Here is a 24861-nt window from a genome sequence, read left to right on the forward strand (position 1 = left end):
GTGTGCCACTCAATTCTCCACAACACATGGATCGTGTTTTTATTCATTGTCAGTGCTTTAAAGTCCTCATCATTGCAGGTATTGAGTTTGTCTGGGGGAAAGACTGAAAGCCAAAGTCTGACATGTTATATATCAGAAAGACTGAATGGAGTCAGAATAAGACTCTTTCCCTTCGTTTGGTTACGTTTTTTATTGGTTTTCCAGCACTTGATGAATTCCAAGAAGCTTTTGTCCTGTCTCATTCGTAATGTCATTTGAACTTTGTTTACCTCATGAACTAAGAAAGACGTTTGGCTATTTTTTTTTTTTTTGCTTAAAACGTCAAGGTCAACAGCTAGATGATAACACTGCCTACTGTTTGTTTGCTGCTGAGTAATAATAGTCTGCATTTGGAGATTGCTGCTATGAATAATAACGCCTCTTGGCCATCGCTCTCTGAGACTGGTTCTTCCTGTTCAAAGGGAGTTTTTGCTTCCCACTGTCGCCACAGTGCTTTCTCGTAGGTTAACTGATTGTTGGGGGTTTCTCTGTTTTCTCTGTATTACTATAGGATCTTTACCTTCCAATATAAAGTGCCTTTTGGCAACTATTGTTCTGACTTGGCACTACAGAAATAAAACTGAACTGAATTAGAATATGAGTTGTACATGTAGCACTGGGGAGTTTCATGTGAATATGATTGTATAATGTTTCTTTCAAAATGTACCTGTCGCTTCAGTTTATTTCTAAAAAAAAAACCCAATAGCTTTGTCAAAACGTGTTGGTTTAATCACACAAACACACTGTATGTTAATAAACGTGAATAATCTGAGAGCAGCTGCTGTGATTCATTTCTCTTCAAACATCTTTTTCCAGAAGTGTCTGCAGGCTGATCTCCATTTTTGTTCCCTCTTTGTCCTTTTTTTTTTATCTGTAGAAGAAACAGGCACCCAAATATTAGAAAAAGAACATGAGTTGAGTGTATGAGGTGAAGTTTTGATATATATATATATATATATATATATATATATATACATATATATATATATATATATTGCAGACATAGAGGACAGTTACAAGTACCTGGGGATCCCGCAGGCGAATGGGAACCATGAAGAGACCGCTAGAAAAGCTGCAACCACCAAGTACCTGCAGAGGGTCAAGCAAGTCCTGAGGAGTCAGCTGAATGGTAAGAACAAGATCCAGGCCATCAACACGTACGCCCTGCCCGTGATCAGGTACCCTGCTGGGGTAATAGGCTGGCCAAAGGAGGAGATAGAAGCCACTGACATAAAGACAAGAAAGCTCCTTACCATGCATGGAGGGTTTCACCCCAAGTCCAGCACCCTGAGGCTGTACGCTAAGCGGAAGGAAGGGGGCCGGGGACTGGTGAGTGTCAGCACCACAGTCCAGGATGAGACAACGAACATCCAAGAATACATTGGGAAGATGGCCCCAACTGACCGAGTGCTCAGTGAATACCTCAGGCAGCAGAAACCCAAGAAAGAGGAGGGAGACGAGGAACCATCATGGAAGGACAGGCCCCTGCACGGTATGTACCACCGGCAGATAGAGGAGGTGGCTGATATCCAGAAATCCTACCAGTGGCTGGACAAAGCTGGACTGAAAGACAGCACAGAGGCACTAATCATGGCAGCACAAGAAAAAGCTCTGAGCACAAGATCCATAGAGGCTGGGGTCTATCACACCAGGCAAGACCCCAGGTGCAGGCTGTGTAAAGATGCCCCAGAGACAATCCAGCACATAACAGCAGGGTGCAAGATGCTAGCAGGCAAGGCATACATGGAACGCCATAACCAAGTGGCCGGCATAGTGTACAGGAACATCTGTGCCGAGTATAACCTGGAAGTCCCGAGGTCAAAATGGGAGATGCCCCCAAGGGTGGTGGAGAATGACCGAGCTAAGATCCTGTGGGACTTCCAGATACAGACGGACAAAATGGTGGTGGCTAACCAACCGGACATAGTGGTGGTAGACAAACAGAAGAAGACGGCCGTAGTGATCGATGTAGCGGTTCCGAATGACAGCAATATCAGGAAGAAGGAACACGAGAAGCTGGAGAAATACCAAGGGCTCAGAGAAGAGCTCGAGAGGATGTGGAGGGTGAAGGTAACGGTGGTCCCCGTGGTAATCGGAGCACTAGGTGCGGTGACTCCCAAGCTAGGCGAGTGGCTCCAGCAGATCCCGGGAACAACATCGGAGATCTCTGTCCAGAAGAGCGCAGTCCTGGGAACAGCTAAGATACTGCGCAGGACCCTCAAGCTCCCAGGCCTCTGGTAGAGGACCCGAGCTTGAAGGATAAACCGCCCGCAGGGGCGTGCTGGGTGTTTATATATATATATATATATATATATATAACCATTCCACTCTTCAGTCTCCACAGAGCATGACTCTGCCATCTGAGAAAGTTAAATATATAATTGAAATTAACATTAGGAAAAGAAAAAATGCTAATACATGTCATTTTCAGACAGCTGGAATTAACATAACTTCACTCTGAGTAGGAAGCTGATTGAGAGTCCAGCTGGATTCAGCCTGCTTTGCTCTGTTTCTCATGTCATGGAGTGCAGAGATGATGCCATCTCTAGCCGTTGTGAGGTTTTCATCAAAGTCCATGAGGTGGAAGGATTTTGAGTGGTTAAGAAATTTTTTGTAAATGTCTTTCACCATGTTCCAGGCCACCAATGTGCAGCCCCGGTTGAAGTAAGCCCATGTGAAAGATGCAACCAGGGAGAAGCAAGCAATTGCTGCGTCAGCCAGCAGTTTACAGATGTGAGCAGCAGCTTTTTAGGCCCTGCTTTTTAGAACCACAGTCAAACTGGAGCTCTTCTTTGTGGCCTGAGGATGTGAGGGTGTGACTTCCACAAGTGAGTCATCCAGAAAGAGGAACTCAAGAACAGTATTTACCACCAAGCTGTGGTGGTCAGCTGCAACTTGATGAAAAGCATCCGTTTGGAACGCTTGCTTGTGTGAGAGCTTGTAAAAGAGCTGAGCAGCTTGTTGGACAGGTGTGTGAGGAAGGTCCATCAAACCTTAGGGCAGGGATAGCTCAGTAGGTAGAGTGGTTGCCCCCTGATTGGAAGGTTGGGGGTTCGAATCCACTGAGAGCCTATCCTGTGGTACTCCTGAGCAAGGTACCATCCCTACACACTGCTCCCCAGGCGCTGCACTGGTGGCTGCCCAATGGGTGAAATGGAGAGGAGTAATTGTCCTACAGGGACTAACACATTACCTGCTCTGCTTTAGGTTGGAGGACTGAGGGACACATTTGAAGACCCTCCACAGCGACCTTTATGTAGCAGGTAGAGGAGAAGTGTGAAGGACTGTGTTAAGGATAATTACTGGTTCATTTCAACCTTGTGTATTTTCTATTAATGTAGCTGCTTTGTATCTACGAGTCAGGCCAACTCCACACTCTCCAGCTCTCATGTAGAGATTCAAGGCAGAGAGCGTTTTCCTCTTTTAGGACAAAAAAGCGGAAACTGCCTGAGGCTTTTTTTCAAACAAAGCTTGTGCATTAAAAACACGGTCATGGTGACATCAGCCATTGTTTTCTGGTTAGAGATCAGCTTGCTTTAAAAGTTTACCTAAACCACTGCATGTATGTGCCAACCACATGATATATTTATTGAGATTAGCGACTGAGACTATAAGCCCACTATAAAAGTGTTTATCGAGGTCACAAATCAAAGGAGCATTTGGACGTTGTCCCATAGACCAACTGGACTTCTTTTATAAACCGTTAAAAGCAATCCAGTGTTAAGTCCCACATGGGCTTCATTGTTCAGAGCTAGTCTTTTATATTCAGTCTGTGGAGCCATATCAATAGGCAGTAACCCAGACTGCAACCAAACCAATTCTACATTAAATTCTTTACTCATGAAACACCACATTAGATCATTACCTCTCTTCTGAACAGCTTTGTGAGACATTTCTCTTCTTGAAATTCCTCCTGGAGCTCTTCTGAGTCTCCATCTGAGTGAGACAGAGTTGCTGTGCAGAGGTCCAGGCCTGTGCAACAGGCAGTACACCGTCTCAGAAGGAAGACTTTACATTTCTGCAATTCTCAAATATCTGTCAAGCACTATGCGAATGCACAATAAGGTTAGGTGAGATGGTGCCATTCTATCAACATTAAATCCTTTGTATATGTCTTCTCTCTAAGCTACCGCTACTGCTTTAATGAATTGTTAATGTACTGATGCATTACAGAACAGCTATAAATTGCTCACAGGGGCTAGTTGTAGGTTAGATATCCTCCTTCACTTCAAGAGAGACTGACAGTGTTATTCCAAACGCATTAAAAAAAAATCATGCTCAAAAGATCTTGGTTTATTGACTCTGGGTACGCAGCACTCCATCAGCTCCATCTGTTGTCTAAATTCTCCCAAATAAGCACTCTCCAAATAATAACAGGTGTGTTTTCTGATGAGAAAAAATGTTTAAAGAGAGGTTAATGACAAAGACTTTACACACCTGATACAAAGACAAAGTTACAGCAGTCTGAGTGAAGGACGTGTACTTTCAGGTTATATCAGAGCTGCAGTAAGAAAGAGTATGTGATCTTGCGTGTCTTGATGTGTGTGTATTTGTGTATGTGTGTGGAATATGCAGCAGATCGCATGATTCTGGAACTTGACATGAAACCAAATAAAAGTCTAAATGGGACCAGTTCCAAAAATAAACAAAAACAAAACAAGAAACCCCCCCCCCCAAAAACCCAACAACAGTGTCAAGTCTTGTTGTCACATGAAATGATTGTGGGCTTAATTTAAACAGTTGTTTTTGCAGCATTTTTGTGAAGCAATTAAAGTTTCATGTTGTGCTCCACAAACTCGCACTTCTGCTTGATAACCAGTAGTCTGTAGCAGAGAGCCTTTTATTTGTGGCTGCATTATTGCTCAAGACTCTTCGATGATTGTTTACTTTAAAAGAACACGCCACTAATTTAAATCATTGAAATCTGTTAGCTTGTCATCTACAGTTTGAAAAGGATGAAAGAGAAGAAGCAACCGAAGAGCTTTATTCAAAGTAACTCTTTATTGATTTTTTTTTGTTTAGTTGTTTATTGTTTAGCTTATTTTTGTATTTTGAACAGCAGTGTAGTGAAAGTGTGGCCATACGAGGATAGTAATAAACTGCTGTACTAATCCTCTAATTACATTATGTCACACAGCCTTGAGTTAACATGTACTTGTGTTGTTTAATATCTCATTTTTTGTCTTCTGATTTGTGAGTGATCAGCTTTCTTTTTTTGTGAAATATGGTCTCTGCTTACTGTGCCTCATGCTGATCTGATTGTGTTGCCTGAATAATCAATGATATGCCATGACACACTGGAATAGGGTAAAGGAAGGAAGTCTAAGCTCATGTGATCATGTTCATATTGAGGGCAGCATTGGTTCCTAGTACAGCTGCTTCACTTCAAGTGAAAATAAACAGTTTAGGTAACTAGACAACTAGCCTCTGCTGTTTTACTAGACATGCTTTCACCTCCAGTAGTATTCTACTGATCGCAATGATTATTGTGGTGCCAACCAACTTCCCAAATGCAGCAACAGAATTGCAAAACTCCTCAGTGCAAACCTAATAAACTCACTGAAAGGTAGATAACACAGATTGATGAAAAGATAAACAGTCGCATTGTTTATTTATTTATGTAGAAATAAATAAATTCACAAGAACTAACCCAAAAAGTTAAAGCAGTAGAAAAACTATGACTCATCTTCCTCATTTTAATGAAATTGAGTAAAAGTGGAGATACAGCCCTTTCTTCTGTCAAGTACGCTATGATAAAAGCTTTCCGGTTAAGCTTGTCAAAGTAAAACATAAAAGTGCCCACGTGCACATACACCAGGTTTCTGTGGCGAAAACAGATACCCAACAAAACATCTGAAAACATGCACAGAATGACGTCAGCTACTCATGTGAGTCAAAAGCTCAGGTTTCAGATTGCTTTGTTTCAGTCATTTTTTGTCTTTGTGATATTATAGAAAGGGGATGTCCCGAATCTAGTCATCTCTAGGGACGGACTATGGGTGTGAGCACAAAACCCCCCACCCAGCTGGCTTAAAGGTAGGTGGGGAGGCTTGTTTCACAATGAGTCCCCAAAAGTTTATTCTGTTCATCTGGACATACCGTCTTCAGTGGAAGAAACGTTTCGTCGCTCATCCAAGTGACTTCTTCAGTCTCAGCTGACTGCAGGTCTCCCCAGTCTTATAAACAGTCAAGATTTACTCACCTGGATGATTGAGCATACATCAAGACGTTTAACAATGAGAATAAATCCGTCCAAACATAAAAAAAATAATTGTTTCACTTTTAATGCTTTGAACTAAATTAATGATGAACAAACTCTTAATTTCATCGTTTCAAAAAAACCAAAAACTGAATGTTGTTTTCTTGTGCAGTGTCCCTTATTTTCTCGGTTTGTCTCATTCGTGTGTTTATTTACCTGCATGGCATATAACTAATATATGTATAACACACGTTGCTCAATTACAGAAAAAAAACCCCGTGGTGAGGTTTGTGCTTTTATTTTAAAGGGAAACTTAGCCAACTTCCGCTTTCCTCTGCCTCGTTCTTCCTACTTGACAGCCTTGTAACGAGTTTCTGAGACAGCATGCAGGCTGGCAGGCACACTGGCGGAGCAGAGCGCTGAGGGGCGTCCTGACAGCAGCAGCGGTAGCGGCGGTACCAACAGTGGGAGGAAAACAACCTGTTCTCCAAGTTCTCCACAGTTTCACTCCGCCTCTCTACAGCCCTAAAAACCAAACTCCAGTTCCATTAAAAAGTTTGCTCTTTCCTCTGAGGGTGGTGGAGATCATCATCATCATCATCATCATCATCGTCGTGTGGCTTCTTGAGTGAGCAGTGGTCATGTCGGGATCGCACTGCAAAAGTTTGTACCCCTTCAGCGGGGAGCAGCACCAGCAGGGACTGAGCTTCGAGGCAGGGGAGATTATTAAGGTGGTCCAGGCTCTGCCTGGAGGCTGGTGGGAGGGAGAGAAGGATGGAGCCAGGGGATGGTTCCCCTCCAGTTACGTCCAGGTCCTGGAGGTAAGGCTGCAGAATCGATTGTTTTGACTTTTTACTGCATTGGACTGCATTAGATGAAAATGTGCTTGAGTAAATTGAACTTATTTGGCTTTAATTTTGATGAAAACAAGCAGAAAAGTGTATTTTTAATGCCTGTGTGACTCTTGACACACACACACACAGTAACAGCTTGGTTTGAACAACAGATGCAAACTTGAAGATAAAGACAGCATTGAATGATGCTCTAACAAATAGTTTTCCCGTGCTGTGCTTATCAGATTAACTCAGACCTTCCCAGCAGTCACCTCTCCGCCTGGCTGAGCGGCTGCGCACTTCCTCATTCCATACGCATTCCAATGAAGCGCTCAGGTCTCCTCTCTGTGCGCCTGACTGCTCTCATGGTCAAAACCTTTCAGTCCTCGCCCTATCTATCCCCTCTGTGGGTTTAGCCACACTGCTGCTACAAGTCTCACTAGATCTCATACCTTAACATCGGCATGTATGGCTCTGAGAGGAGTAGTCGGTTTTTGACACCACCCTGTGTTCTGAGAGTTGGTTACAATCCTGTTGGGCACTAAGCCCAGCATTCTCAGCGATGGCATTTTTATCTTATCTAGATAGCATATGCAGAAACTTGATTAGTGACAGCTGAATGGTGCTGATGAAAAAAGGGCCATTTGCAGGGGTAAAACAAAAGACCGTTCAAGCACAGCATCTCTTATCTGGTCCCAGACCAGTTTAGGGACAGAGCTGATGGGTGGGGCAGTCGGGTGGTGCAGGTTGAAGAGTTTCATCAAGCAAACCACAGTGAGCTCTAAAGGTGCAACATGTTGGAAATGAAATGGCAGAAGGGTCTTTCTGCCTAATAATAGGGTGATGTTCACATGTTAGTGTTTTAATCATGAGTTTCAGTATGATATGGCTCCAAATAACTTTAATGAATCATGACACTGAAAGGTGTGAAAAGTTGCCTTTTATAATGAGTAAAGGCCAGGCAGAAGTCAGAACTACAGCCCCACACACTCCCATGTTACACTGCTAACACAAACCCCCTTTGGGGTCGTGTCAGGGAGGGGATCCGATGTAAAACTGGTCAATCAAACATGCGTCGCTAGCCGCTGTGTTGACCCCTCATAGCAAGGGAGCAGCAAAAATAGCTTTTTAAAAAGATCTCTATGGACAGTTTCCCTCATCATAGTCAGTGCATGATGGGTAGTTTGTTTTTAAATCTAAAATATCCACATGTGCACTGGTAAGACCTAAATGTAGGGACATTGCTGCTTTGACTGATGCATGGACAGAGGTAGCTAAAGCTCCCTCGCAGACTGATCAGCACCAGAGCCCAGATTACTGTAAGAAGTTTGAATACTGAAATAACTCGAAATGATTCACCGCGGCATGTGCATGTGTGTACATACATGTGTGTCATCTAGGAAAAATGTGGTCCTGGAAAGAAGTACCACAAACATAGTTTTGTGTGCTCTGGCAGGTGTCTGTTTGTCTGACTGTCTGCCGGTCCACGGGCAGATTGTGTCAGCTTTGTTTGAGATGTAATTACAAGACTTCACAGGTGTGTAGTAGAAGGCTGCATTCCACAAGGATGTGTGATTCCTTTTTGTGTCTTTGACATTGACGACATTTCATCTCATTTTGATTTTATGTGTTTTTGTATCTTTAGGTGTTTTTTGTTGTCTTTGAAGTAATATTTTTCTGGTTTTTCTGATCATTGTTTCTCTGGACTTATTTTATCCCTTTTTTTGTTTTTTGGTTGTTTTGTGTCTCTTTGTGTCTTTTTGCTGATTTTGTCCCATCCTGTAGTTATTGTGTCTTGTATTTTTAGGATTATTTTGCATGACTTTGTAGTCATCTTTGTCTGGCTTCAAACCTTTTGTTTCATCATGATAACACAGCAGTCCTTTTAAGCATAGTGCAAATTCTACATGTCAGTCGCACAATAAACAAACATTTGCTTGTTTCTTACTGGTATAATCTTCATTGTTGCTGTTATTCTGTGGATGAAGGATGAAATATAGTTGCATCAGAGCTAGACTGAATGCACTACGATACGTTATAGGCCAGAAATCACCTTTGAAATGGTCTTAAAAACTCTGATTAGGTGCAGTCCTCATGGTAAGAATACTAAAAAGATGGCAGAATATATAATTTTGTAGAACCGGCCAGTCTTCCCCTGCTGGGTGCACTGGCACTTTTTGTAAATCTCTGATGCAATGTGAGGAAAGAGCTCACCCCTTAAACACGGGTGCATTTGGAAACAATAGCTTGCTTATCTGAAACAAGGTGTGACTCATCACACAAATAAAATTTCTCCCCAGTTTATTGTGAACCCACAGAACTCTGCGGTCTGCAGATCATGTTTGATATATTCAATGTTGTGGGTACAACCGCCAGAAGTAACCGCTTACCCACAGTTCCTGTCTGCACCGGAGTGGAATCTTCTAAAAATAACCTTACACATCAGAGAAATGACACAGGAGTAAAGTGAGGAAAGTCACTCATCAGTTAGCTTTGCTGGTTCAGTATTGAGCTGGTAAGGTGTTTTTCCCCCTGTTCTCTAACAGCATGAGTCAGTCTGTTTTCCCCAACAGGCCAGTGACGTACACTGGGTTATGTTAAGTAGTGATTCTAAAGCCGACCATAGGTGTGAATATGAATGAGAATATGAATAGTTGTATGTAATATATCTTAGTTCTGCAACAGATTGGCAGCCTGTCCAGAGTGTACTCTCCCTCTTTCCGTATATCAGCTAGGATGAGCTCTAGCCCCCTGTGATTAGCAGAAAATGGGTAGAAACAGTTAACTTTGAGTGAACTAACAGTTAGTTGACAATATGAACTAAAACTAGCATCAATGGCATTTTTTCCAGCATCAACAAAAAGTGCAGGTACTCCCCAAATTAATTTACTTGTCCAACTATGATTGCAGGGGGATAGTTATAGTGGGATTAACCTAAAAGTTAGCAAAAGTACCAGTTCCAAGAGTGAGGTAAAAACAGAAGTCGAAGTGGCCACAACCCTATAAAATACATTTTAACTTTAAAATTCAAAAGGGATATATATATATATGTATGTATAAAAATAATATGCGACAGACTGGCGACCTGTCCAGGGTGTACCCCGCCTTTCGCCCTATGACAGCTGGGATAGGCCCCAGCGCCCCCCGCGACCCTGAAAAGGATAAGCGAATGGATGGATGGATATATATATATATATATATTCTTTTTTTTTTTTCTTTTTTTTTTTTTTTAAACTGCCATATACACTTAAGGTGATCGTAAACATATAAACCAAGATAGGTTTTGCACTAAACATTCCTTTCAATGTTGTAAAGATTGTCATTTTAACATAGGAGTCTGTGATCATTGGCTTTCTTTTAGATGTTTAGATGGCCATTAGATTAACTGCAGTTTTGTTTTTTTTGTTTTTTTTTACTCCTACATTTGCTTCATTTTTCAGCTCTGAATTTACAGCTACGCCTCATTAACTCAGCCGGTGCCGTTTGCATGTTGTGAAACTGGTGTCATTAAAAGTTGCCCAATTAGTTATTGGAAGTAACAGTTTGCAATGCACCCATGCATGCACAGACATCATTGCTGGGTTTATCTTGTATGAAAGAAATGTTAAAAAGGTAATTACTCTCAGATAAGATTTAAATTGTTTCCCATATTTCCTCAGAGTTTAAAATTCAGGGCAGAAAAGCAGTTAAGATATCAGTGATTAAAGAAAAGATTTAATCCCCCACCACCTCTTTCCACCCCTGTAATGTTAATCCTGTCCTAATGAGCTTAATGCAATATTAGGTTAAAGTATACCTCTGTCAACACAGACTCTACTACCAGGATTATAGCATTATAATCTGGAATGAAGGTTGACCTCCCACTTCATGTAAGCTAAAGTACACATATTGAAACTTGAGATTTCACAGTCAGTGTGTCATCTGGGCTGTAGGTTGATCAGACATGTTCTGAAGGCTGTAAGATTGCACAATGAAATGACTAATAGTGAAAAAAAAGCCACTTCTGTATTTTCCTCATTTAGTTTACGTATTCAAACCTCTGTCAAAAAAAAATCTGTTCTCTGGCGCAGAGTAACTCCGCTCCCTAACCTTCAGAATCATAAGTGATCATAAATACAGGACATGCATTAATCCCTTTGTATAGCTGGCACATTTAACAATGCAGCTGTGACCTGGCTCTGTTGTCATCTTCAGCATTGTCGCTTTGTTCTACAAACAGCGTCATTCTTCTGAGCATAATGAATCATTCACATTGTAGTTCTGCTGTTTTTAACAGACCAACACTTGTTGCTGCTTTAAAGTTGGGCTAATATTCAAAACAACTGCCTGTTAAAGACCAAAAGCTGAACTCTTAGCAGTAAAACACATTTAATATTTGCTTGTGTTTATCTTACGCTGTGTTTTCAGGATTTATTTTCATCTATTCTTTGTCACCGTACAACTTACGGTCTAATTTTAAATTTAATTACAATGGTTACTACAGCATGGACCTTTTCTAGACTTCTTGTGAACATATCATTAGTTATTGTAACATTGTACTCCCCAACGTTATTGCAAGGATGTTGCGACATAACTATAACGTAGTCCGACTGAGTCAGAGACAAGCAGTAAGAAAATGATACATGTTATAAGTAAGCTTACAAGCTTTGCTCTTCAGGAATGTTGATAACAATTAGAACCCAACTGATACAGGATTTTTAAGAATGATACAAATACTTCAAAAAGCCAATATTCTGATATATGGCCCTATTGACATATAAAACAAAAGCAGATTTCCCTAACATCTGTTTTGTGAAGATGGGATACAACGCACATCATGGTGACCAGGGTTTTGTAGGAAAGGAGAAATCACCTTGTTGGTGCAAAAATACTGGTTTATGGCCATCAGACTGTATTAGTTTTGGAGGCTTTTGTAGATTCAACCAAAGAAATGGGAACAAATCATGTCATTGCAACAGGCAGCGAGTAACAAAGTGTTTAAAGAGACCATTTTAAATTGGTTATGTTATGTGGTTCATTCATTGACCTCGGTGTTTCTATGCTTGACATATTCATAGGTCAGTGTAAGTGGCTTAACAAAGACAACAGAAAAAATGGTCAGGCAATAGCCAGTGTGCAAAGAGGAGATCTTGAGAAAGCCTGGGGAACGATTGTTCAAGATCACTATAAAAAATTACAAGAAAGTCTGGCTGCTTGGAAGCAAAATATAAATCACTGGTGTGTGACTCAAGACTTTTGCACAATACTATAGCTGCCAGGTGATGTCATAATAATAAAATCAGGACTTAACCGCTATAAAGGAGCCACTTGGCAAAGGGTTGGAGGTACCTGTTACCTTTTTAATGTAATGGCTGTATTACATATAAAATACATATAAAATCGAATTAAAATGAGTTCAAATGTGTCCAACTGCTCCTAAAAGTGTTTCCCACATAGTTACCTGCAATTATTTGGCCAAATATGAGAAACAAAGTCACGCTGTCATGTTTTTTTAAGATGACATCCTCCCACAGTTATCTTGCAAAATCAAGTTTTTATTTGATAAGAAATTATAAAATTGCTGTTCCCAAAGACGCTGTGACTAAAAACAGTGGTATGACACATTACATCACTGTTTGGCTCCTTAATGTCCAACTATTAAAGAGGAAATGAAAGAGCAGGTCGTTAAAGAAGTGATTGACTTTTTTCTATTAGGAGTTCGTGCATGGTTCGTGAATGACATCACTGCATAGAGTTTAGATGTGAGGACTTTTGTCAGCAAATGAATACCATCCTTCCGTCTTTTTAGAAGTTCCTTTCATTCGTTAGCACATTTCCATCTCTATTCTTAATCACCCCAACCCGCTGCACATCCTTTCCAGCTTGATCTCCCTGCCTAGCCAGTCAGTGCAAGTTCTTTTCCCCTTCCATTCGGTCCGGCCTCACACACACTTCAGTAAAAGCCTTTTCTGCCTTTGCAGTACGCCTAGCCTCCCAGCACTCCTGTCTACTTCTTCATCTCTCTGACTTTCCTACTTTGTTAACCTCTTCTTTTGAATGCTTTCCTGTACTTCCCCTTGTGTCACTTTGTCCACGTTCCTCTCTCCAAAGGATACACCAAAAACCACCTTGGCGGTGTTCCTCACTATTCCGTCTGTCCTTTCTCTTCCCTGGCATCCAGAGTCTGTCTCCTGAACTCTGCGCAACAGTCTTCAACTTCCACCTTTTAATCCTCACCTCTGCTTTCACTTGCTTCCTCTTCTTAATTTCCAAAGTCATCCTATAGGCTAGCATTCATTCTCACCTGCTACATTCTCTCCTGACACCATATTCACATATGAATTTACTTAATAATTGGGTCATGATGAACTGACAGGCTTTTTTTTTGCCAATTCACACACCGGTTGAATTTGTTTATGCAAATAAGATGGCAGGTTAACTGATAATAGAATAATTTGTAGTTGCAGTCCTAGCTTCAGCATAAACAGACAGAATCCAGGCCATGCTGAGGTGACCCTTCTAAAATGGGTTTAATAATTCACTGAATTGTTGACACAGTGGGTTATAGCCCTTAACAACTGGGCAGAGGGTACTTATATGCTCTCGTTACTCTGGGGCTATATATGACATTTCCATAACAAATCAGGGCTCCCCATGAAGTGTTACACTATCAACAAGGGCACTTAACATGTAACCAAAGCCTTGCAGCTGGGGGCTGCCTGGGGCCATCTGGAGGGAGACTCCCCACCCCCTCAATTCCTTCATATAGATAAAATATTTTTAGTGTAGGTTTCCCAGTAACTTATGGTTAAGTGCGAGTTTTCTTCCATGGAAAATGATGTAATTCTAATTTTCCTATATTTTAATATCAGTATATATTGTTTTTCCTCCAGCTTAAATGCTTTATTATTAAGTCTTCATGTAGCCAGGGGAACTACTGTAAGCAATTTGGAACAAGCTGAAAATGGTGGAGAACCACTTTGTCTACTTAATGCTTGTCCCAGCAGAGAGTCAGCTGTGTTTATTGTGAAACCGGAGCGCTGAGAGCTATTTAGGGGGCTTCTAGTAGAGGTTTTAGGACGGTGATTTAGGCTGGCATAATCCGTGGTGTGGAATGCTGGGGGTCAGACGACTGCTGGCGAGTCTTCAGCGCACAGCCAGGTGTTTCCCCTGCGTGCTGGAAAAGTAACACCACCGCTCCTGCGCTGATGTCATTCTGAAATATACGTAGTCACTTGTTGTCACGGAAAGCAGTTTGTGTGGAAATATCAGCTGGATAACTGTGAAGCACCCACCTTCACAATCACACCTTATCAATCACAATCTGTTGTTTGTTTTGACACTGAAGATGAGCTGTGTTGTTTTTATATATCTCCTTGCAGAAATAATAACTCGGTGCATTGGAACAGACCTAGCAAGGTAGAATGCTTTCATTTCTATCGTTCTGCTGAACTCACGTGCAGCTATTTTAAATTGTAGCATGAGACACATTAGCTTAGTTAAAGTGCAATCATAGTTACTTTCACTTAGGCCTAATTCAGCCAAAATGTGTTGACACATTACTCCGTAATAGTGCGTAAATCTGTGTGCTGGGAAAACTCAAAATGAATGAACATATTAAACTGTTGTTTAAATCTGACTCTCACTCATGTGTGTAAAGCTTCTTTGGACTGAGCTCGGCTGAGGGTTGTGCTGTGAAGAGTATTTGCAAGCACGCATTGTCTGAGCTACATGGAAGATGGATGGTGTTGGTAATAGTTTATGTATCGAGTGTTTTTGTTGCTGGGATTATAGACTTGTTTAGGCATGTAAATCATATGGTCATGTCAGGAAAGAAGGTGGACTCCCATGGGAACTCTTGGGATCTTTAAAATCTGTTGCTGCTGTACAGCTCCATCTCCAGGCAAATGTTGCTAATAGGTATAACCATACCTCTAGAAACTTAGTTAACTGTACTAAACCTAAAGGGTGGAGTCCCTTTTTGTAAGCTACAACTGTCTAGTTTCTGTGTGATGAGATTATACTGCTAAAATAATAACATAAATCTAACTTCCTTCCTTACTATGAGATTGTAATCACTAGAAGATGTGGGGGTGGTTGTCAGCTTGTTAGTTTCTAAAAGGTGCTGCAAGGGGATGTTTTTCCCTCTGTTCAACAGTGTAATAATAAACATGATGTCTACCCTTCAGGTCAGTGCTGAGACTCAGAGGCAATGTTTCTGTTACCTAAAGCTTATTATTTTGCATCCAAAGTTTATGGTCACAGCTGAGAGTTGGAAAATGTGTTGATGCAATGATAGTCAGCTCCTTCTTTCACTCCTACTTTCTCGTGCAGGGGTGTCAAACTCCGGGCCTTGAGGGCTGGTGTCCTGCAGGTTTTAGATCTCACCCTGAGTCAACACACATGAATCAAATGATTAGTTTATTACCAGGCCTCTGGAGAACTTCAAGACATGTTGAGGAGGTCATTTAGCCATTTGAATCAGCTGTGTTGGATCAAGGACACATCTAAAACCTGCAGGACATTGGCCCTTGAGGCCTGGAGTTTGACACCTGTGCTCTAGTGCAGCGGTCCCCAACCTTTTTTGCGCCACGGACCGGTTTATGCCCGACAATATTTTCCTGGACCGGCCTTTAAGGTGTCGCGGATAAATACAACAAAATAAAACTAGTACCGGTACCGAAAAAAAGAAACTTTATTCATAACACACGTGAAAAGACCAAGGAAAACCGAGTAAACGATAAAAACGATAACAAAATAACGCTGAAAACCGATTAAAAACCCTGAAAACCATACATTTCACACCTGAGCCTCAACTCTCGTGGCCCGGTACCAAACGACTCACGGACCGGTACCGGTCCGAGGCCCGGGGGTTGGGGACCGCTGCTCTAGTGGATCAACTGTTTTGAAGAAATCCACCAATTTTGTAGGCATTATGGATTTTATTATGGACTTTGAGGTGGAGATCTTCACAGGACCAAAACAGTCTCTGAAAAAACACAAATCCACTGTAAGTAGATTTATAGATCCCAAGCACCGCAAGACCCAACCTGAATAGACCAGAGAATAAGAGAATTTATCCAAAATGATGCTGACCTAGAAACCCAACCCAAACTCTGCTGGTATTTAGGTATTGAACATGTTGAGACAACCCAATTTAAACTAACTAGAATTTGGTCAATTTGGAATTGGGTAAGGTCGGAACAAGTCAGTTCAGGTGGGAAACGCCAGATAAATTATAACATCTATAACGAAGTCTATCAGTAGGTAATTCCCAACATGACACACACAGTCTTAACCAGGAGGATTAGGTGGGACAACCTGTACTAACTGGAACATTTATGACTCTTTTCCACTAGCCCCTAGTGGGCTTGACTTTGCTCTACTCTATTCAGTTTCAGTCGTTTTCCATTTCAGTTGAGCACCACCTCGCTGTGGGTGGGATCGTTATAGCAAGGCGCCCCGAAAGTCCCGTGACGTCTTTTGTATGTAGTACAAACACAGCACAATAATGGAGGCGATGTTTTGATACGTACTCAATCATCCAGGTAAGGAAATCCTAAAAAGTTTATGCCCTTCATCTGGACATAGAGTTTTAAAACGCAACGTCGAGATGATCAGAATCAACTTTTTGGGAATGGAGGCGAAGGTATAACTGCTATAGATATAGGTGTATAGATCTGTGTCAGACTCTAGGTAAAAGACGAGAGCCAGAGACCACACTGTTGGTTTGTGGTCAGCCATTTCCTTCATTGGTTTGATTCTTGTTAAGAACTCACTCTCATGATTCATCCAGTGTCATGACTCCCTGGCCAATCAGTGGCATGCAGTCTGATGGCGTTGCATTTGTGGCTCGACGTAGCTCGGGGTTGAGCATGTAGTGAAAGGTATCTGGTATCAGGTACTGCCACCTAATCGTAACCCTAAAAACCAAGTAGAGTAGACTCGAGTTGAGTGGACTAGGTAGTTTTAGGATGGCACAGTAAAATCTAACGCCTCATTTCCTCTAGCGCCAACTATCAGCTGGTCACGGCAAGAACTGCATTCGTTTCCGTTGAGAGCTCAGTGAGTTTAGTACTCGAGTGGAAATTGGAATAGAGGATTGAGACCATATCCGATCTTGAGATAAGCAGGCTCGTGCAGATAAGCTCTGCACGCTGGTGAGCACGTTCCTCCGCATGCAGAACATAGCATAGTAGGACATTATTTGTACGGGTGAAGTAGAAAAGTCACAGGGCATGTGAAATTCACATAAACTTGTAGAGGGCAAGATGTAACAGAACGGGCTTTGTTTGTTGTAGTGAAACACACTCTCACACACACATATATGCATGTGCTCAACGATGAGGCATTGGGCAGACAATGACAGTTTGTGGGAGCATATGCACAATATCTCTATGTGACTGAGTGCATGTTTAAACAGGCATGTGAATCCCTCCTCCTCCCCGAGTGTCTGATGTGTCTCTAAATCTGGGAATGTGGCTTTGCTTTAGGCTCCCACATCTGCCCAAACCAAAACAATGTCTCCCAAGTAAAGATATGGTCCGCAGACCCTGTCACTCTGTTTCCCCCTTCAAGAACTGTTTAATTCTTTCACTGCACCACCCCTCCTACATTTACTTTCGCTGTGTCTTGACACTTTTTTCTCCTTAGGTCTAGTAGGCGGCGGCCCAACACGCATGTGAGAAATTTCTCCCCCACTGAGCGAGCCCAGAGGGTGAGGAGGTCAGTGGTACAGTCTCCTCTGAGGCCCATTCATAACACAGATGATAAGATATGTTTTCAGTGGTTCGCATGTGAGTCTTAAAGTTTTTGTTTCACATCAGTTTTTGCCAGTTCCCAGTATAACTTTCATCTTTACCGTTTCCTTTTCTTTTTCCCAAAAATGTTTAGTTTGTATTAGTTTCAGTCTTACTTTGTTTTGTGGATGTCATTTGTCAGGGGAAAGAATATCATCTTTGTGACAGTTTCACATTTTGTGACCACACCTGGCTGGATCATCATCAGATCATTTGGTCCCGGGTGAAGGTGTTGATTGGGCATCTGTTGTTCTTTTCACACAGACATCAGTGTCAGCATTTCATGTGTGAACCCAGGATGTGCAGACATGACAGTGTCGCCCTAGAAAGGGAAGGTGGAGGTATTTATGAGTGAATAATAGGAAACAGACACTTCCACTTGCTGTTACACCTTTGTTCCCATGCCTCTCTGACATGTAGCGTTAGGAGATGGAGTGAGCAGGGAAACAAGATCGCTGCTGCATGCCTCGCTACGATTCTGCAGAAACTCCAGACCAGAGATGGCCCCCACTCTCAGGCTGCATCTTAGAGTTTGTGTATGTGGCTTATGCTCACTGGTGGCTGTTTACGACTCTGCTCCAGTGTGTGTACAGATGGAATTTGTTTGTTTTCTCCTCAAGACGTGCCCGACTGTATGCAGCAGGAAACGACTAAACTCTGATGCAAACTACAGGCTGCATTTTATTTTGTTTTTGAAGGTCTAATTAGAGTAAGGATCAGGATTCTTGTAACTTTGTTATTATCTTTGGTAATAACTGAAGCAGACATGTACCAACCTAACCAACAGATTACAAGCAGGGATGAATTAATACTTCATCATCATAGGTGGTAACCTTAATCCTAATCCTAAAAAAAAAAATACAAACAAGACAGCACAAGCGAGAATAGCCCACAGACGTTGTTTGTGAAACATAGGCAGCTGATCTGTCCGTAGGCTGTGCTTAGAACCACCACAGAAGCCTATTGGATCAATCTAATCATACTTAAAGTTGGGTTTTGTCTTAAGTGACTCATATTCTGCCCATAGTTCTGATATTTGCACCTTACTAGTGAACTAGCTTTTCCTGATTCACAGACCAAGATAAACCTTATTTGCCTCACACTGGGCCTCGATGCAGCCTCTCCATTTACTGTCTATCTGAAACTGCTTGCTTTCCTCTCCCTTTAAGCCACCTTTTTTCTGATTGGCTGCGCCTCACAAACAGGAAGGTTGAACTGCAAATGGGCAGCGCTTAGGTGTCCATATAATGGTAAATGGACTGATTCTTATATAGCGCTTTTCTACTCTCAAAGCGCTGTATACAACATGCCACATTCACCCAATCCCACCCATTCTCCTAAGCACTGACTCTAAACTGAGTGCTTTTCTAACAATATTCACACTCTGATGGACGCATCGGAGAGCAACTTTGTTAGGGGGTTAGTATCTTTCCCAAGGATACTTGATACTTGGCATGCAGACTAAAAGAGCCAGGGATCAAACCACCAACCTTCCGATCAGTAGGTGACCTGCTCTACCTCCTGAGCTACAGCCACAGTGGGAGTGGATATCTACTGACATCATAAAGCCAGGAGTAGAAAGGGAGATCTTATTTCTTCCTGCCATTGTAGTCTTGTCACAGAAATGCAGAGCAGACTATACACTGTACGTATTCCGTGACTTGGTGAAGAAGTATGATTAACATGGATTTCATTTGTTAGAAATAACCATAATTCTTTGTATCAAGTCAGTACAGCTGACCTGTTGCTGCCTGCACTTGTTGCTGCAAATCCACATGTTGCTGTGAGGGCCAGTACCTCCTGAAATTACAGCACCGACTCTGTGGTGCAATTTACAAAAACAAACAAACAAAAACAAATATTGAAATTCGTATTGGCTGTCCTGTTACCGGCCGTAGCGCCTAATCTGCCTCCTCAGTCTGTATCACGTGTAACTCTGTATGGAGTCATGCTTACATTTGCAAAACGGTTTCTTAATTCACAGACAGAGAACTACAACAGAAGGCTTTGGAAAACAGGAACAACTTTAAACAGCAATGTTTGTGTTAGCTTCTGCAAAGCCAATTTCAGATGATGTGTTCAGGTCATATGTTATTAAAAAATATTCATTTTCAGTTTCAATTTCATCCACTTTCCTTAATCTTAAACTCATCTATTTTCTTCTTTCTTGTTCTTTTGTGGCTACAAATGCAGTATTTACACAAAAGCCAATTCATTTTGTTTGTTACTGAGACTAAATCACACTCATTTTTGCAGGTGCTGGTAGTGTGTCCACAGTGGGGACAGAACAGGTGCTGTACCTTCAGAGTGTGGTTAGCAAGCCTGTTCTGTGTGGACAAATTCTGTTTCACTGAACTGTAGTTGGTTTAAAACACTATCTTATGTAGGAGGTCTTCCAGATGAAGGGAATCTAAGTAAAAGTATGTGGGAAGAGGGTGTAGGGGATTGGAATTCAGCCTATATATAGCACCAGTTATCCACTTGCTGGATCATCTTTGAAATTACAGTAGTCAAGCTTTTCTCTCATGTTCCTCTAATCCAGGGGTCGACAACCCGAGGGACGCTTGCAGGGTTAAATAATGACACGACCATAGCTGGACTGGCCATCGGGCATACCGGACATTTGCTCGGTGGGCTCATGATTTTTTGCTGGCCGGTGTGTAAAAATAACTCAGTTGTTTGGTGGTGGCTATGGCGTAGCTTCCACAGGTTCAGTAACATTAACAAGTGGTGGAGACCAGCAGGTGTATTTTCGTTATGCTGACTTTTTACAGTCAGTTACAATAACTCGTACTAGCTAGCATGATGGAGTTTCTATACAGCTGGGTGGGTGCTTTGATGTTACTGATAGTGAACTTTATTTAATTCATAAGGTTAATTATTAGAGTTGCCAACCGTCCCGGAATCGTCTCGTATTCGGAGAAAATATTACGCGTTTCTTATTGAGGTGAAAAGGAACACAGTTTGTCAGGTACTTCAGCTACAATGAAAAAGACACAAAGCTGGAATTTTTCTGTGTCTTTATGCTGCACAACTGTTTGTTCTTCTCTTATTCTGTCCCCCCGGTTGTTATTTCAATCATGAAACTGATCAATGATCAGCTGATCGACTTTTCTCTCTTGTTTGTTTATCTCCCACTTTGTTCCAGAAAAAGGAAACCAGTGGATGTCGCGCTAAACAACAGCAGCACGTTTAAGCTTGATCAGCTGTTGTTAGAATTTATTTGATATTCATTTCTAGTATCAGCTGATGTTTGCTGGAGCCACAGCTGTAAAGCTGCTGGTCACGATGTCGGTTTGAATATGTGGTGAGAGGGAAACATGAAGATGAAACCAGGAGATGTCCTTACTGAATCATCAGAGCTGAACAGGTGATGGAGAAACAGGTTTACCTTTTAGGTGACATGAATAAGTTGAAAGGAAGTTATGAACTGTTTCTGAGAGACAAATAACACCAGGAGCCTTTTTTATGTAGCTGACAGCTGGTAACTGTGCAGGGGCGGGTCTAGCAAAGTGTTGCCAGGGGGGCAGGTAGGGAATTAACAGGGAGAGGGGGGCACAAAGAAATACTTCCTTATTCTCATTTAAAATGTCTGGCTGCTATTAAATAATTATCTGAAGCTTACAACCAACGTTTTTATCTGATGTAAAATGTATAGAAATCATACATATACCAACAAGATTGTCACAACAGCGTTTGTTTTCATTCAAAGGCTTTATGTCTTTAATACCTGGTGGTCAAAATGCCCGGGCCGATTTTTTTGTCCCAGTCCAGCTCTGGGCACTACACGCAGTGAATTAATCTGAGAGGGTGCATTAAAAAATAAATGGCCGCGCCAGCGGTGCACATCGCAAATCAGCTCGCATAGACACATTAGTTGTGCCGCTTCTTAATGACGGTATCTTAGCTAACAACCCCAACTACCAGATTCAACTTGTAATTGGCTAAAAATAACTTAGCCTACTGGTGAGGGGGACGTTGTTAGCTTTCCGCATTTCCACTCAGCGCAGCATCAGCACCACGGAAATGCACGGATACATCCGTAGACTCGAGACAGAATTCACAATGTGTTTTTGGGACTTTCAGGTGTTTGGACCAATGTTTTATTTTTCTGATCAAACCAGAAAGCTTTAATGAGCAGCTGGATTTGTCTCATAATGCCAGTTAATGCAACACCGAAATGCAGCTGGAATCCATAGCTGTCTGTGTTCATGGAGCTGCATGTTCACCTGCTGGACATCACTACCTGACAAGTTTAACTGTCTTCAGAACATTGCAGAGGCCTTATTGACAGTATTTGGCTCTACATATCTGTGTGAGCAGATTTTCTCTCACATGAGTCCTCAGGTAGCCTCTGAATGCTGGACACTGGGAGACCTGTGTCTCTGAGTGGGAGACCAGAGATCACATTAACATGTGTGTCTCTGTATTAACAAACATGCCATATTGGCCCAGTTTATTTTTCTTATCATTCTTGTGAGGAGACCATAAATAGCATTTGCATTTTCTGTTATACAGTTCATTTGCTGTTATGGATAAAAAGTCTTGTTTCAAAGTAGCTGATAACTATTCGCTGATAGCTGCCAACATCTGCAAACAAATATAATTCTATAAAGTGGTTCTACATAGTGTGTAACTGTTCATATAGAGCGTTATTAAATTTATTGCTAATGCAATCATATGGCACATTGACTTCTGAGGAAATTTTAGATGGCACTCGTCATCAGAAAGGTTGCTGACCCCTGCTCTAATCCAACCACATGTGATGTTTTTCACTCTTTCACAGCCTTTGCGTTTTGCCTGCTCCTTACCTGGTTTGCCTACCTGTGCATGACTGCTGCTCGTTTAGGAATGAAAAATATGGATTTTTCCTGCTTTCCTGTGTTTCAGTCCTCTCTTGCTGTAGTTTAGAGTTTCTGCCTTCAGGCTAAAAACACATCTCTGGAAGGCTTGTAGCTAGCTTGTGACAGACAGCTTGGAAATAAAGTTTTTTAAATGTAGTGTTCTTGGAGCATAATTCCCCCTATTTGCCCTTATTTTCTTTACTGGTGCATTTATGTGGATGTGGAGCTGGAATCTATACATTTTGCATAAGATTGATTGGATGATTCAGCAGTAAAATAGTGTTCAGTGACATTTTTTTGCAGCATTCAGTGTATCTATTAACTCCACTGTTCCATGTTTAATAAGATCCATTTGGTATTATCAACTGAAATCCCTGGATTGTCTTTGATTGCGCGAGGCTGTTTTCGGTGCTAAAACATTTGCAGTTGGATTAAAGAAAGAAAAGAAAAAAAAGGCAAATGTTCACGACAGAGCTGTGATTTTGCATGAACTCTCATGGGTTCATTGAAAATCAGAGCAGTCTATTACATTCTTACTTTCTGATTCACAAGATAAAGGGTACTTAAGGTTTAGATTAGAAGAGCAAGGATCTGTAACTGATGGTCTGACCCCCACAGAGTCACGACATCATGGAGTCAGTCTGGGGTTACGTGAAGAGTCAGAGGATACTCTCTTCTGATACTGTTTTGTTTATAGGCTTTCTACAAACTATTTGTTATATAATTGTTGAAAACATTTTACTTTTATTAGGGTAAAACCTTTACGTGGAGGTACTTGACATAAATCTGGGGACACTGAGCTGTGTAAAACTGTGTCAAGGGGCTTTTTTAAATAGATGACCCCTGGTTTTGGAGTGTAGGCTCATCAATTACAGCTTACATATGAAATATGAATACTTGAAATTATCTCTGTTTCTGGATTCATCCTGCTGAAAGCCAAACAGCTGCTCTGACAAAGCCTCCTCTCAGACATCCATGTGCTTCCACAGGGATCACTAGAGGTCAGCGATGCAAGATCAAAAAAACAAACTCTTTTTTTCACACATCCTGTCACGAATCGGGAGAGACTGAGTCACTCGGACATGTTTGATGACAGCTAAGCAGTAGTCCTGTCCAGTAATCTGTAGAAACTCTGGATCAGTAAGGCTGCGTGTCGGTCCTCCTCCACACAGCCAGTGTGTGGGTGACCAGCGTTTCTCAAACCATGTGATCCCAGCGAGTGACAGTTTCATCTGATGATTCGCCTTAGATGGACAGTCTGATGTCTGTGTTGTCAGGATGCTAACCTGCCGAAAGCTTACAGATGGATTTGTCACTCAGACTGTTGCTCAATGATGGAAACAGCTCACAATCTGAAAAGATCATGTCTGATGTCAGTGGAAGGTTATTCTGCATTTTCAAGTTGCTCAAGTCAGCAAACAATTTTGACATCTTAGGGATTTTTAAAATAGCATAGAAGTTGAAGTATACCTCATTTTCTCAAAAGTTAGATCATGAACAGAGTCTGAACTTCCTTTGAAATGTTTCTAGTATTCCCCTTAGTTCTCAGCTGAGACTGTTAAAGGGCGGAGGGTTAACTACCTAGTTTACTAGGCTGTTTTTCTCTTACTGACCTCAATGTGAGACAGCTATTTATTTAAAGGCATTTTCCAAGGGAATTTAACAAATTATTCTTGGTTTTCCAGGCAGGAAGCCAGTGTCCCTGAAATAGAGAGACCATGAGGTATTTTGTTTTCCATAATAAGAGATGCTGCCTGTGTTTGGGGATTTGTGGGAAATGTCTGTAATCGGGGGGAGAAAATGCTGGGATCTGTTTATGATAGCAGCGCGGAGCATTTCGTGGCTTCGTTTGGAAAAGATAAGATAAAAAAATATCCAAATTTCAAAAAGTAAAATTTAACAGTTGTGTAAAATATGATTAAGGCTCCATAGTTCATTGTAAAACAGCCGTAATCACAATTTCAGCTTCCACTCTTTGTACATTTAAGCACATTAAACTTGTGTTATGCTTTAGATTTATGACGATAATTCAAACATTTCTACTCATATTTTATTAACAAAAAATTTAAGCCACTCAAGAACAGCACAACAAGTTGTAGACTAAGCTAAACTGCCCTTTTCTGTTGTATTGGTTTTATAATTACAGTCACACATTCAACAGACAAAAC

At 41.5% G+C, this 24861-nt stretch overlaps 1 protein-coding gene across 1 annotated transcript in view; it reads left to right on the plus strand.

Moving 5' to 3' along the window:
* The first annotated feature begins 6618 nt into the window (after positions 1–6618).
* Positions 6619–24861, plus strand: part of gas7b (growth arrest-specific 7b) — a 59504-nt gene continuing 41261 nt past the window's right edge. Inside the window, exon 1 of the mRNA XM_004569672.3 lies at positions 6619–7059. Within this exon, the coding sequence (XP_004569729.1) occupies positions 6880–7059 (180 nt within the window). The 5' untranslated portion in view covers positions 6619–6879. The remainder of the gene's footprint in view (positions 7060–24861) is intronic.

This window comes from Maylandia zebra, linkage group LG8, assembly GCF_041146795.1.
Source record: "Maylandia zebra isolate NMK-2024a linkage group LG8, Mzebra_GT3a, whole genome shotgun sequence".
Classification (NCBI taxonomy): Eukaryota; Metazoa; Chordata; class Actinopteri; order Cichliformes; family Cichlidae; genus Maylandia; species Maylandia zebra.